At 38.0% G+C, this 15,772-nt stretch overlaps 1 protein-coding gene across 3 annotated transcripts; it reads right to left on the reverse strand.

Moving 5' to 3' along the window:
* Positions 1 to 153: 153 nt before the first annotated feature.
* Positions 154 to 15,666, reverse strand: LOC111252034 (CUE domain-containing protein 2-A). Of its 3 annotated transcripts, none has more exons than XM_086989492.1 (6): positions 15,560 to 15,666; positions 10,489 to 10,590; positions 7,299 to 7,433; positions 4,230 to 4,446; positions 3,644 to 3,888; positions 154 to 3,242 (listed from the first exon to the last, which is right to left on the reverse strand). In XM_086989492.1, the coding sequence occupies exons 2-6, from the start codon at positions 10,581 to 10,583 to the stop codon at positions 3,083 to 3,085; spliced, it is 852 nt and encodes a 283-aa protein (XP_086845618.1). In that variant the 5' UTR covers positions 10,584 to 10,590; positions 15,560 to 15,666; the 3' UTR covers positions 154 to 3,082. The 3 variants fall into 3 exon arrangements, with proteins under 3 accessions (XP_086845618.1, XP_022665090.1, XP_022665089.1); XM_022809355.2 differs by lacking the exon at positions 15,560 to 15,666 and adding an exon at positions 13,011 to 13,331; XM_022809354.2 differs by lacking the exon at positions 15,560 to 15,666 and adding an exon at positions 12,779 to 13,331.
* Between the last annotated feature and the right edge of the window lie 106 nt (positions 15,667 to 15,772).

Below are 15,772 nucleotides of genomic sequence, written 5' to 3' on the forward strand. Positions count from 1 at the left end.
GAATTACGGACAACCTCAAGAGGAACTAAACACATGCTAAGTACACGTAGTCTTTTAAAAAATAAAAAACAAGTAAAAGTTACTTATATATGGTACATTGAACATCCTTACTCGTTACTTGTATCTACTGTCACAATAAAGACCATTAAAAAGTACTCGCTCGGCGATGAAATAAAAAGCTATATTTTAGCTTACGGATTGTGCCACAATGACAATTAGTCGAATATAGATAAACGCTGCCACGTTGAAGAATATATATCTAATATATTTTTTAAGGAAACAAGCCTGATGATGACCTTTAGTTGGTTTTTTATCTTCTAGCAGCACACCTACAGTGTGTTTCTTCCAATGCTAGCCATATAGCTAATCTGAGAGGTCCATATAAAAACGTCATTGGGTGAATGAAGTACATGGTATTCCAATATGCGTGTATATAGTATTTGCGGCATTTCTTCAAGTGACCCGTAAAGAGCGGTTCCATACTACTCATTCATAGCTCAAACACTGAGTCGATAGTATAACTAAGTGTGTACTCGGGAAATTTAGGTATTGCTAATACCATAACGGAAGATTGGGCTCGGAGATAGGTTTTTGGTTTATGTTGATGATTTGTAGTATTGCAAACCTGTGCTTATCCATGCATGATACTGCGACACTGGTAACCTAAGACAGTCGACTAGAACAATTTAAGAGAGTCATCATCAGGTCATTTAGTCAGTTCGTATCCAATTATTTCTCTTCCACCTTTCTCCATGAAAACGATCAAATAGATCTACGTAAGGCGCCTCTGATTGCACCATTGGCATATTTAAGGAGGCGATACTCGATATTTCAACGATCAATAATATCAGACCGTCCGGCGGCTGTTTGAGGAGTAATGTCGACAACATTCGGTTAACAAACACCTAAGGGCCATTCTTTGTTTATCGACCGTTGTATTAATGTCTATTTAACACCAATGGAACATACGTTGATAGCTTTTTGTGTGTACACGTTTGTATGTGCGTCTATGTAATTTGTTTACATATGTCTGTATGTATACATGTATAGATGTTGGCAAAAGTTTCCGAACGATAAAATACGTAAGAGTACTGGAGTTTCAGAAGCTCAAAAGCCGCCTAATTTGATGGTTACTGATTAAAGGTTAGATTGCGAATGCATAGTAGGGCCAATTAACTACTTTACATCTCGTTTCGTTCTGGTAATTTGATAGCACTTATTTACGACGCCTAGCGTTCGAGATCAGTGCTATGTTTGCAGATTCAAACTGACTTCTTCAACCAAACGTATCCAAATTCCACCAGCCTAAAATTTACTCGGTGTATTGTGGTCCGTATAAACAACCAAACTTTTTTTTACCGAGGTATTCTCTACTATAAATAAACGTGGGTAAGTTGTAGCAGATTTGTTTATATTTAGAAAAATCAGAAGTTTTTCTTGGAGAGTTACGCTGGCCTTAAGTCAGCTACGTCATTTCGTTTCGATGATTATGTTTCATGATTTTGATAACCATGAAGAAGAAAACTAAATGGCGCAGGTGAAAAACCTACAACAATTACAGAGCAGGGACGTACAAAGTTATGTTACTTAAGATACACAGGTAACTAAATGCCTAAAAAAAAAGTAGCCTGCTGTTATCTTTTCTACAATACTAAGGTGGTATCACAACAAGAGAAAATGGCCGAGTAGTTAAAGCTAAAGTAACACACGAAGCTGAATCAGAACATTCGTGTGACCATATTGTGTCTCACTAGTGCCGTCGCCCTTGATGGGCTGTCTAAGAGAGCCCATAAATTGATCTGTGATTCTTTCAGATCGAGAACGGATATGCCTGTACAAAATACCTTTTTGTCATTATGATTGCGTTAATTTGTAATGCAGCCCGAAAATTACCCAGGAAGTTAAAAAATGCACGTCTTTATTATAAACCAATTTTGCCGTTTCTTCTTTTTATTACCAGAACACAATAACTATAATTGTTTTAAAACAAGTATAGTAAAAATATATTGTGGCCACTAGGAAGTGGTAGTTTCACTTGAAGAGCGCTATACCGGCTTGGTTACGCTGTGTGCAGGTAGTGCATTATGCGGAATTTTGAGATGGTGACGTAAATTGTCTGCTTACATTTTCTATCCTTAAATAGCTTCTTTTAAGAATTTTTAGGTTGTTCGTTAGGTCCCAATGCGATTTAGTTTTGGGCTAATCCTCTTGAGTTCAGTATTAGACTCTGCCTTCAAGCATTTACAATTATCGTTTACGTATTCCATCAGAACCTGTTTTTGTGCTTTCTGTACTTCTCCCTATTGATTTTCTAGAGGTAGGCTTACCCTCTGCATCATAAATTCAAGGGACGACCGGCATTTGAGACATGGCTACCGCCTACACTTTTCTATGAGTAGAGATCATTAAGAGCTATTGCAATAACAACATATAAAGACAGTCAAACGTCGACACCTCCTAATGTCTACCTGGGTTACCGCATCCTCAAAGCCTCTGACTGTCGACTGCCCCAGAACACATCCGCCGGATTCATCTGGACACACGCTGTCCATACCAATAATTCTAGTTCAAATGACGATTTCTGTCTCAACCGAATAGTTTCTAATGATAATAATAATAACAACAATAGAATAATCACTGTTATCGCTCTTACTACACTTCCAGTTGTCTCCCATGTTGTTGCCGTTGTCGCGATTGCGAAGTGCAGCGATAAATCAGCTTCAGTATTTTTACGATTTAGCGTTTTAATGAAATACTGAACAAAGATCAAGATATCTGTTACGACCGGCGCGCTTATCAAGGTTTTATAAAGACACATCTTACCAACTGTACTGGCATTGTACGTCTGATTCGATGCCGAACATGTCCATTGCAATACAACGAATTGTGATAACATTAATAATACTAAGACTAATAGCAATATTACTTGTAGACTTGTAGATAGCAATAGTACAATCAATGATAATGGCAATGGTAGTAGTGTTTGTTGGGTATGCTTTAGCTGTGGCGGTATAGGGGCGGGAGCAAAAGCCCTTGGCCGACCCGAACTTCGGGGACCTGAAGGCATCCCCTTAGGCGAACGTCAGTTCTCGACCTCTTGTGATTTCTTTTCTATAGTAAATCGTTCACCCTTAACGGAGACCACTTTGTTGTCTCGATAACGAATGAGTTTTTTAGGTTCAGACTTAGGCACAACTGGCTTATGCTCCTTTTTATCTTCGTCAACGTCCACATAAGCATATCTGTAATTAAAGGACAAAAAGACAGGTAAGTAATTTAAATAAAACCAATGAGAAATACGTTTTATTTGAAGTTCAAAATAAATACTACATATAGAAACGGAGAATGCAGTATCGGAAACACAACTGACGAAAGACCAGATAGGAATGCAAAGAATAGTTGAACGTTATGTTATATTGAATTTATTATTGTCGTAACAATTGCGTAAGTATTGATTGCCATTGTAGTAGTAACTCTGGTATGCGTATTCCTGTCTGTTTAAAAGCTCGAACCGTAACTTCGTATGTTCTAATGCGTTCACGCAAAATTAATATGAGATCTTTCGGGAATGTGACTTGCTGTACACTTTGACCAAATATAACAACATTTCTATAATTGATGACTCATGAATCCATTAACCTACCGGTTAATGATTTGATCGCGGAGTGTCTTTTCATCGACATGTGTTCTTTGTGCGGCCATCTGTGTCGAGCTAAGAAGTAACTCGTCACTGCCCATCGCTACCCCGTCATCTTGAAGAAGCAGCTGTGCAGCAGCATCTACCTCCCCATTAGCGATCAGAAGACTCTTGCGGATGCGAAGAGCGTTCTTGTGTGGAAACATCTCTGCTAATGCCTCGAGAGCCAATTCATCCACCCGAGTATCATCCTGAAATGAGTCACGTGATACAGTCATGCTCAGTTTGAAATGACTTAGAGTTTAACTTAACAGTCCAGTTCATACCGGCGTCATGTTGGGTTCAGCTTTTAGTTCACCAACCGAATAAAAGTAAATATATCGGTAAAAATGAGTGAGCTTATCAGATCACCTAACTAGTGAATTACGTCACATATTGAATACATATTTTAATTTTTACCTATGCAATGTAACATAAGACAATGCTTAAGTCAAGGAACTTTGGTTATTTTAACCGAAGACTTAGCTACACAGGCCACAAAGCTGTCATACCTATGCTGATTCAGGCATTAACAGAGTTTTTAAAAACTTACAATTTTTCCTTTGGCTTTAATTTCGGTGTCATGGGTGTATCCATTACTTTGTGAAGGCGGCTGGTCTTTACGTCCTTTCGGGACGGCCTGGCTGACTGGGGGCCCGATCGGTTCGATGGCGCGAAACGAGACCATTGACTCTGGAGGCGAAGGTGATTCTTCTCCTAAAGATACGAGAAGCGACGACGTATCTGCCACCCATTGAGCCAATTGACCACTGAAAAACGTAATACAATGCTAAATCTATATTTAATTCAACGTGTTTTTATATGGCACAACCAAATTTGTCAATAATGAATGTGACCACATTTATAAACTGACTTGATAGTTCATCCATTTCACACTGTTTTTGCAAATACACAGTATACACTAATAGTTATAAATATTCAACATATGCTATAAGATATGGTTTTGTGCATATATGAATATATCTAATATTTAGGTTTGCAAGTAAATTAATTAATATAATTAGGTTGCACCGGCGGTTATAGATTGCGGATGCAATCTTTATTGGGTTCAAGGTACCCGTGGGTTTCACAAATAAGGTGACTGAGCCCATTCATTGTGAACCAAGTTATACTATGGAAACTACTTTTGCTTGCTTATTTTCACATGCTATTGATACTTTTCAGGCATGAAAAAATAAAGTATTTACATTGGCATAATTTAACCGTTGTGTCTGTGTAAATGTCCTGTACGTTTCAGTTTTCATTGTCTTTGTGCAGCTGTTTCTTTTTGATATATCTTCTATCTTGAATGTCGCAGTATCGGTCAGTTAATCTATTAGACGGTCGCAAGCTCTTGCGTGTAGGTCTAGTATCAGCTTCAAAATATCGACTTTACTCTACCCAAATTTAGGAGATCGCAGACGCCTTTCCCAAAGAATTTGAATCTCGCGTTAGCAGTGGGCGAAACTTTTAGACTAGATAACTTGGTTACTATTTTGATGAATAACGTTTTTTTTTTCGATTTTAGGTTGACAGCTACAACCGCTGGCTTTTCTGCTTTGTTCCTCAATACCGTCAGCGAAAAATCTTTCCGTTGGCGTTAGCGTGAAGACGAGATACGTAATCGAGTAAACAATTCCGTTATTATTACTGTTCAGATGAAAATAATTACTGTTAGTCTTTTTTTTCTTTTAAACCTTACGGCCTCTGCCTTTTGTCTTACTAGTTTGAAGATCAAATCCAAGAGCGGGGTTGTTTCGTAATATTAGCGCTTGTTGAAGGTGAAATCAATAAATAACAAGGTCGTCTGCGGACAAGATCATCTTTAGGAAAAAATGAGGTTGCCTGATCCATGAAGAAAGCTCGTTGATAAAAAGCGTGAAGGGTGACAAACTGAGGTTAAAAGATGTTATTTAGTACTGTAAAACACTGCCAATCAACTAGTTTTCTCAATGTAATGCTTTTTGTGCCTGAGTCGATAACTGCTTTTAGGTTTACGGATATTAAAGAGAGAGGTCAATTGGGTAGCTTAGGTTTGCCTTTAGTAAATTAATAAAAAAAGTTCTTGTTATATCTTTATTCTGTTTTAATTTATGTAACGTTTAAACAGATGGATACATCTCAGTAGAAATAGTGTCTTTCACCCACCACGATTTTCGCCCATATTTCTGGCAACTGATGTATCTCGCGAAAAAAATGTTTCGTCTTCGTAAGTGATTGATACGTTTCCCCGTTTGCATACTTCGGTCTCTTTTGTGAGGCCACGTGTTTAGTTTCCTGAATGTACTACATACACCGAAACGATTGAAAATTAGATGGAGTGGTGTACGGGCTGTTCATTGAGTTCGACAGAGGTTCTCCTTAAACGTTCGTCACTAGGAGCTGGCTTATCAAAGCAGTAGGCAATATAGCGTCGCCATGCAACAATATTACCGTACGTCGCCCTTTGCCAGTTTAAGACCATTTTATGACATCGTGGCTCAAACAGAAGGGTTGATTCGAGTGACTGTCTCCTATCATTTTTTTTGGGGTTTGAGTAGCTCACAATATAACAAATATGCAGAGGTGCAGCTTTTAACCATGAATATTTTTTTCTCGTATCGAACTGAAGGACTCCAACTATTCTGGTTTGCGGTCAGTCTTTTGTTGCCGATAAAGATCTGGAATAGAATTGTCATGCTTTGCTCTCGTGCCAGCAGCTATAGACATATTGTCAGCCAGTCTTTTTTAATTTGTCCTTTTATTTTTTTTTCAGTGAATACTTTTTCTTCTTTTTAATTGTTCCGTATGTATGCAAGTGATTGACAATAGCCATCTGGCTCACTTCTAACGGTGCAGACCGCTCTAAGGTTAACTAGGCTAAGGTCAAAAGGCTGCATTTCGCTTAAGAAGTGCTTGCAGTTTGGGGTGATTCGTTTTTTGTAGCCATCCGCAGCATGGTTTGTCGTTCAAGTTGAAATCTCCGGCTTTGAAGCGAATAAACTAAAACTGACGAAAGGTTACACTTATTCGACATTCGCCTTCGACCTCCCAAGTGTTTCTTTGCCGTAGCAGCGCTTTTTCGGCACGAAAATAGTAGAAAAGCAATGCCGAATATGCATTTTTGAGTTCCATAATTGAACGACGCTCCACGGTACTTTACAAAAGGATTTAACCGTCGTACGAGTATAAATTACAGGAGACTTGAATTATATAGGCAGGCTGTTTTATGCAATTCATTTCCGAGATTTCGAGTCTATTGGGTTTCGGGGTCCCTTTTACTTTCAGAGATAACTAAGATGGTAAAATCTCTCTATAGTGCTTATATGTTTGAGTCAGTTGTGCACACGTTGAACAGGGTAGTTTGACAGGGTATTAGCGTGGTTTCCACTTTACTACTGAATATTTCGCCTAGTATAAAAGCGCATATAATTGCGAAACTTAGAAATACCGTTTACGACTTTAAATACCTTGAAGCACTGTACTAGTACTACCGTCCATTGGCCCGATAATTAGGATGCATTTTGCTTTAGCAATAAGTTAACCAGAAATTTTATAGTTAAAAAAATTAAACCAAAATAAATTATCACTAGTTTTGCTAATGAAATAAATGTTACAGCGTTTATAAATAGAATAAACTTACTCAGTTATTTGATCAACTTCTGGGATGTACGCGGAAAGCATTTCTCGTAAACCATTAACATCGAACTCGTCGGAGTCCATCATCTCGGGGTCGACCATCGCCAGTAAATACTTAACCAGAATATCATCGATGACACTACAAAAACACAATTTATTATATTTTACGCCAATCTATTAGACAATTAATAAATATATACAAATAAAGCTGAATTGGCCGACTATCTTTAGGCTGTTGAAATTTCTTAAATACCTAAATCGATATTCAGATCGTTCACTGAAAATCTTTTTTTCATTTTATAACCATCTTGAACCGAGATGTTTTATTTTTAGCTGTGCCCGGGTAACCTACCACACACGCATATCGAAATAAACATCAATGCAAGTATGATAAATATTGATTTTACATATATGTGACGAGGCATATTTGGAACAGAAAACACACACTGTGTCTCATTTTTTGATATCACGGCATTTCTACGAATTCGAATCAATATGCTTTCGCATAAAAGCTGACTTAGTAGCAATGTATAAAGTAGAGGCAAACGAGTATATTGCGATAGGTTTAAATACGTTGATAAATTATTTACGTCGTTTTGTGTCACTTTTCCCAAGTTAGCCTCATTATATATGAAATCCTTTACCTAGAGCTATTCATATATTAGTATAACTACGCGCAAATGTAACCTAAATACCGTACTTTTTCTCTTATCTCTTAACAAACACTGTCCCTACAAAAACTTAAAAACAGAATGAGGCATCTGATCATTCCATAGTAAATATTGATAACCAGACAGAGGCTAACGGGAATCAAAATGCATCGCATTTAAATTGTTCGTCTAAATCTATCCGCTGAAAGAAAATATTCTTCCAGCAAAAGTTTAACTCTGATTTGAATGATTCCTACAGGGGAACTTGAAACAGTATCTTTCTGCATGAATCACCCTTAACTATTTGGGGAAAGGGTTTTTCAACATGACGTTATGTACATACAAAAATGTGCTACGCGATAGGTGCAATGAAACAGAAAAACGATGCAAAGATATAGCTGCATGGTAGGGTATTATTCAGGTGAAATTTGGTATTCCGTTCTGTAGGTGAAACAGGCAATCTGTGAGTCACATGAATTATATTTTGTTTACTGCACTCAGCGATATTTTGTACGAAGATGACACCCGGTACAGAACAACTCATTAAGTATTGAAAGTCTAATTCTTTCATGCCACAAGTGAGTTAATCTTAATTTTACTCATCAGGGTCGACGTGAAATCTTGCTTTCATAAGGGAAATAATGGAGTTTCAAACTATTCGTAAATTTGCTAATGCAGTTGAAAGAACCGTAGACAGAAGTGTAGGAGTGTCATCACCCGTCTAAGCTACAGGTCATTATATCGACACATTAACAGTGCAATTAGTTCAACCTCGCTAAACTATAACACCCGCCTAGGATTAGCAAACATATTTATTGCGTACATCCTAACTATGACAACACAAGTGATATGTAAGTTGGCAGTTATAGACATATCAAAGTTAGCTAATAATAGCGACTAATAAATTTCACGTTATAATTATTATAATGAGCAAAAGGCGAGAAATTGTCACTCATGTGTATGCGTTTATCCAAATACGACGGTAGTTCATTAACCATTGTTTCGTCGGATTCATGTGCTACGGACTGTTGGTTCTGTCAGTAATGTTCAGAAATGAACTGTTCTGTATTACAAGAAACACAAAAGAACAAAACTAGCCCGAAATCGTAACTTATCTTTGTGCGGTAGTTCCCAGTAGGAAAATGAACACCCGTTATAGCATAATACCCTTTTTACATAACGATGCTTGTTAGAAAAATTAACAAATTTGCTAGCATCTAAAACATGCAAAGTTTTGCTGAGGACGGTACTACTTTCACCTAGCTACCATGTATGAGTACCAGCAGTGCGGCTGTTTGAATCTCTAAGCTTTCCCTGATAAAATGGTTACTCTCACGAGTGGATTGGTTGGATTTCACGTGAACTCACGTTTTACACGAGCTGACACGCCCTAAGACAATATCTGCTTAATTATATATACATAATACAGGTCGCCTGTAATGGTTCTAAGAATACGGCAGCATAAGCAAGGCCGGTCAAATAAACCAAAAACTCTATCCTTACGTAAAAAACAGTAGAATATATTGCTCGCCTAATCCGAAACAAATCATTTTGCTCAAGTAAACGACGTCAAAATAGCCCCACTGCTTGAATGTATACTCTGATGACATCCTAGCCATCTTCGGATGGGACGCTATCACATGCAGTTCAATTGCGCTGCTTTATGAGAAGAATACCACGATTTTCCACAACTTTTAGTCTTTAGTGCAATTAATAATAATAATAACTACAACTACCCGAGGCTAGCATTCGTTGTGCTTGTAATACGCGTTTCTGGAATACCGAATTTCAAAAATGTCTTGTCATACAGTCACAATTATCTAGAACGGTCAAAATAGAGACATGGAGCCTCCCGTTGATGCAAGATGTTATTTTGGCTTTGCCACTTCAATCGTTCTCAAAAGTGATCGTTTAATTGAATGTATTTAGTTACTTTACTAAACATATTATTAGAATACATTTTACCTAAAGGATCTCTGTCAGAATAGCGACAGCAATAAATAACATTGTTTTCGTTCATAGCTTAGACAAGTAATCGGTTAGTTTTTACGATGATAACCATGAAAAGAATCAATACTTTTGCAATACAAATCAATCAAAGCTAACACCGTAGAGAAAAAGAGAGAATGCCAGTTAAACAAATAACCTGCACAAGTGTTCCATAGACAGATTACGCATAGAGCCATACTCGAAATTAAAAAAAAAAAACGAGTCAATTTGCTGTAAGAATTCCTCAATATATATGACAGAGGTTAAAGGATAGCTCGATTTGCTTATGAACTGGTTGATGAAGTATTCGGCATAGTAATGCTTGGCTCATCTCAGTAAGGTCGCTCTTTGTGCGATTTATGGGTACGTTTGTAACTGCAGTACAATTTCTGGATAAAATCAAAATATTTAATGATTCTGGTTATAAATCTGAGTTGTGAGCATAAAAAGGTATAGTCGTCCAAGCTTTGAGCGCATCTATGTTGAATCTGCTATATTGGAAGGCAGATAAAAATATTTTCTTGTCTGTCCCTAGTACCTAGCTCAAACTTGTACCTTTCAACATCGAGGCCGGTTTGGCGTTTTACAAAAGCCACCAGCGACCTCTTCATGTTCGCAGCCGCAATTTGTTCGTTGCCAGCACTGCTCATATCCCTTCTGTAACAGAATGAATATTGTTAATTAGATATATTTTAGTTTCATGACATCCCAGCTTGAAATAAGTTCAGTTGCACTGAGCGAATACAGATCCTTGATTATTTCGCAATTCCAATAAAATAGGAATTCGTTCATACGGTTTTCCTATTAAGCAATTCTACGCCAACTTCAAGCGTCTATTCCTCCTAGCATTAAAAGTTCGTATCCGCTCAGTTGGAAACGTGTATTGTCTGATACCCTTAAAATAACTCTAACCTTTAGAAACAAACAAACACGAAAGATGCAAGCGACAAAATGGTCTCGTTATAATGGCTTTGCCAGCGATGCCATCTTTTGATGCAAAGGAGGCTGCTGTAACTTTGCACTTACACGACGTCAGCCTAGAGCTCTGTCCAGTCGATGTTACGTTAAAGTAATAATAAAAGACGGTACTTAACTAGTATTAGCGAATTCTGCTGCAGACAGTTACAAATAGTGCGGCCCAGCCATGAAAGTAAACGCTGGCTGCAGTTCTGAGAAGCACTGTCATATATGTACAAAAGAATCCCAATGTATTATTGTCTGAAAGGTAATCCCACTAGTTTGACGAAACTGCAGAGGCAGAAGATGGAGCCGATCGGTCAGTTACTTTACCCCCTCAAGAGAAAGACTTCATTTCTGTCCTAGAGCGTAATGTTTATTTAGTTGGTGGTAAGCAACAGCTTCGTTATCGTTTTCCATGTTTGACAACCGCCATCGCCGTAGTAGCATCTGCAAGGTTTCCACTAGCATCGTCCGTGCTGATACATCTTCGGTATGGTGCGAATTTTACGTCCGGGATTGCCATTAGGCATTTCATCAGACGTCTGGCTTCTGCCAGCACGAAAGAAACAAAGTGTACCTATGCCCGGGTTCTAACCTAGATCAGAATGTATTTTAAAGCCCTGATACATCGTACAAGGTACAAATGTTTGTTTCTGTGCAAATCAGTAATATTGTATGGGAAAACTATGCTCAACGTATATTTAATAACAAAATAGGCGCGAGGCAAAGTCCGCCGGCTACAGTCTAGTACATTTTTAGCAAATTCTACACAAAAATCACGTGAAAAGGGCAATTTCAAAAACAGATCATATACCGCATAGATAAATACCAGATAAACAAGAAGAACAAGACTAAGCGATTTTCTAGCTATAGTAAAAAAGCATGGACGTTGGATCAAGCAAAGATGCGATATATATTAGATGAATGTCGAATGGATAATACATAGTATCATCTAGTACGTTTTGAAAGCTGATCGGTAGTGTCATAAATGCTCATAGAGCTGTGCAATGCCTGCAAAGGCTTTTGTTGTACGGGTACGCGATGCGGGTTTCAGTTCAAGCTTTAGAAGCCAAAGGGCCGACAAATCTCAGTCGCAACTTGTATTATAAATATCTTCTCAAAACTGGACAATCATTATTAGCTCTTCCATGTCAAGCGACAGTGCCGATCATGAATGTATGACCTGTACTATTGTCACGATATCGAAAAACTACGGTTATATTAATTTCGGTTACCGGAGCTAGTTACAGCGCTTTGCTTTAAGGTAAATGTATTGATTGTACGCTAGCGCTAAAGTGGTCGATCAACACTAATAAGCAAGTACCATGGCTAAGTGTAATGTTAACATAAGAAAAAACTCATATATATGACATTTGTCACGCTGTCACCACAACTTGCAAGGTAATGTTGTACAATACAATACAACAATCACACCAAATGCTAGTCTCAAGCCATAACGGCACTTGAATCTATTTATAGCAACTGACGAACCGACGCAGGCCAGATCCTGCTCGGACTACTTTATTATTATACAACAGCACTTTGGCAGTCTTTAGATGAGATTTTTTTTTATTAGTTGTCCAGACGTTGCAAGACACTGCCACATCGAGAGCACTTTATATATTAGTCAATATTTGTAGTTGCTGGACGCTTTAATTTCTATACCATTAAATGAACGCATCGCTTGGCGATGCGGGACCGTTAATAAAATATTTGATTTCGTTGTTGTCGTTGTCATCACCGTCGTCTGTATCATCCAGTGTTTAAAATCCAGCTATGCCTCACTTCTGTCAGTCGATGTTTTATGTATGTACAGATACCTACACAACTAACCAGCCGGCCCGCATATGGGCTGCTCCGTCTAAAAGATGAAAAGGATATTAACCTTTTTAGGTTGCCAACTACGATAACAGCCGTCACTTTGGCAATGTTTCCAAGTTAACACAGACAAGGACATGCACAGTACAGTAGAGCTCACACGACTTCAATACCACATCTGTGTGTCAAGCTGACAACTGATCCTGACGATGATGGCTTACAGAGATTCTATCTCGCACAATCACTGTTCGGGAGGAATTCGCCGAAGAGAAAAGCAATCCCTACAGGCAAGTACTTACAATAGCCCCAGCAGGAATGTCCCTGTCTATCTGTCTCCTAGACTGACGACAGACCTCACAATCGCGCCACCTTTCAGTAACGGGGGCTGATGTCGGCGGGTATATAAGCACCACATAGGCAGTCAGTCAATCAGTAAAGGAATAGGTGAGCAACTGGCAAGTATCTACCAACGCTCATTCACTGCTCAGACTGAATACAGTGTCAACTGCAGCAGCGAAACCTGCCAGCGAATCAGTCAAGCGATGATGAACACCGAGCGAGCAACCAACTAGCGACTCTTGTCCAAACGGCGCCACGAGAGCCCTCGCTCCTACTGATCTTTCCCCGGCTGTCATTTCCTCACCCAGAGGGCGCCACACGTTTTATCGGATAAACGAATCCTTGCTTGAGTTTTGTCTTCTTCTCAGGTGTATAGTTAAAAGGAACTCACATAGATTTATTCAGGAAAAAAAAGAGATAGAGGAAGAGAGATAATTTTTTGCTCTCAGTGCAATAGGACAGCATCTTGAACGGTGAAGTTCAGGGCAATCATATTGCACCCGAATTGTATGGACCTCGCGTCCGTAGCTTAGTAACATTTAGAGCAAATATAAGGTCTCCGAATTAGGACACTTTGTTTACAAATTTCTGCCAGACTAGTGTTAGCTTCGCAACATACTAAAACGGATTTAACCATTCATGAACAAAGAATACTGATATGAAAAAGCAGGTAATTTAGAATCAGGTTAATTCTCTAGGCAAGATTTTGCAGATGTTTGGCTTTAACTACTGTGTGCGTAATAGTAAATTAACCAGGACATTTGTGGTAGCGAACAGGGTTCAACAATTAGTGTTTATGAACACCCAGGCATGTATACCTATACACGCTTTTCTTGTACACGCTCCCACAGACTGTACCCTACCTAACATTACTCTCTCCGGAGCGAGTTCGAACTTACTCGGAGTGAAGACAAATTTAAACTTGGTGCAGTCTTTCTGTTAACCTACCACGCCACCCCATCGTTTGCAGTTCGGCTGGTTATCATACTGCAGTTCTGAATGCTATTTACCGCATAATATCAGAAATTTAATGGGGATATTTGAGGTGAAGGGTGCTTAGTCCTATATAACATATTATCGTATTGTAGGTCTAACATAATCCGCTGCACTGTATTCGTCATTCCGACACTTTATTTCCTCAATTGCTATCACTTTATCTGCTTCCGTTACTAGTACTCCATTCCGTTACGCTGTTCCGGTAATAAATTCAAAACCCTGATTTAGATTAGATTGTCTTTTGCTTTTCTCTAGTGATATCGAATTCCTGCAACATTGTCAAAATAATTCCGTCACAGTTAACCCATCACCGTGGTACTATAATCCGTAATCATATTGACTTATTTCCGTTACTCCCTTGCAGTTATTTGGTTATTCTGAGATGAAATCTGTTTTTCAATTTTACAGTTCCATGCGAATATTTGTCGTTTTGCGAAGTTACATAAGTTATCAATATGAAAGCACCCATTTTTTTGTAGCTATTTTTAGCCGCGTTCTACTCGATTCACAGCAAAAATGAGCAAAATCTTATTTTTCGTTCATTACTTCTGTATCCAACCTCCAAGGGTCAAAAGGGGGCAATCGAAAACAGGGGCATTCGGAAACGAATTCGCCCCAAAAAATTCTAACTGTTGTCGAGAAAACTGCCAAAAACGCACCCTCTAGCAAACTTCGTATTCCTTTTTACAGTTTATAGTTTAGAAATATGACACATCTTAAAAAACGCTTTTGCTTCTCTTAAAAGCCTGTTGTTATCGCTTCCAAATTAAAGGTTGTATCTTCAGTTCGGGTCCAGAAGCAGACATCAAAATTTTTAAGAGATGGTAATTTTCATACTTCATGATATATAAGCCATGTTTGAGATTTTGAAAACGATAAGAATGTAACATGGCAGATCGAAGCTAATTAAAGGATAAAATAACAGCTAGGATAAATTTAAAAAAATAGCCATACAAATGAATAAAAGGTAGCAACGAAAATGTATAATATTATTCAACCACAAATAGGCATAAAAGATCAAAACTTTATTCGTTATCCTTCAGTCATTTACCAAATTTTTTGTTTTCATTGTTCTTATAAAGCGTTTTGGTTATTTTTTTTTTATCTATTAATCCGTATATCATACTCTTAAGAGTTTAACACGTCATAATTTTTATTTTATGACGTGTTGTTATTGCACCATTTGGAAAAATCGAAGATCCATTTAAAAATTCAATGCTGAGAAAAAATTTTGGAATTCGGTCAAATCGGTGACAGCGGACTTAGACAACAAAATTTTCCACTAACGTATGTTAAGATACTTGGCCGCTAATTACCGAATAAATGGAAACGGCAACGGTTAAAAATACCAGCCACAAAAAGTTACTCATTGGCCTAACATATACAAACTCTTTCCCATTTAAAATAACAGAATAGCTTTGATTTAAGGTGTAAGTCACTTTCAATCGTACAGTAATTATATATCGATATGAAATTTCGTCTCAGAAGTACATAGATTAAATCCAACACTTACATCTATCTTTACATGTATGTCCAGCCACTTGCTGTACTACGGCCATTTATTAACATATGTTTTGCGAAAGCATATCACCTTAATGTACCCAAATACTAAATGGAATGCAGAATTCTGGGTAGGGAAAATTGGTTCAGCAACGTTCATAATAGCCCGGAGTAAGTGCGCGCAAAATGAGCTTGTGTTTTTGCCTTCACCATGCATCCATTCGTT

The sequence above is a fragment of the Varroa destructor genome, unplaced genomic scaffold (assembly GCF_002443255.2).
Source record: "Varroa destructor unplaced genomic scaffold, Vdes_3.0 BEIS01000005.1, whole genome shotgun sequence".
NCBI lineage: Eukaryota > Metazoa > Arthropoda > Arachnida > Mesostigmata > Varroidae > Varroa > Varroa destructor.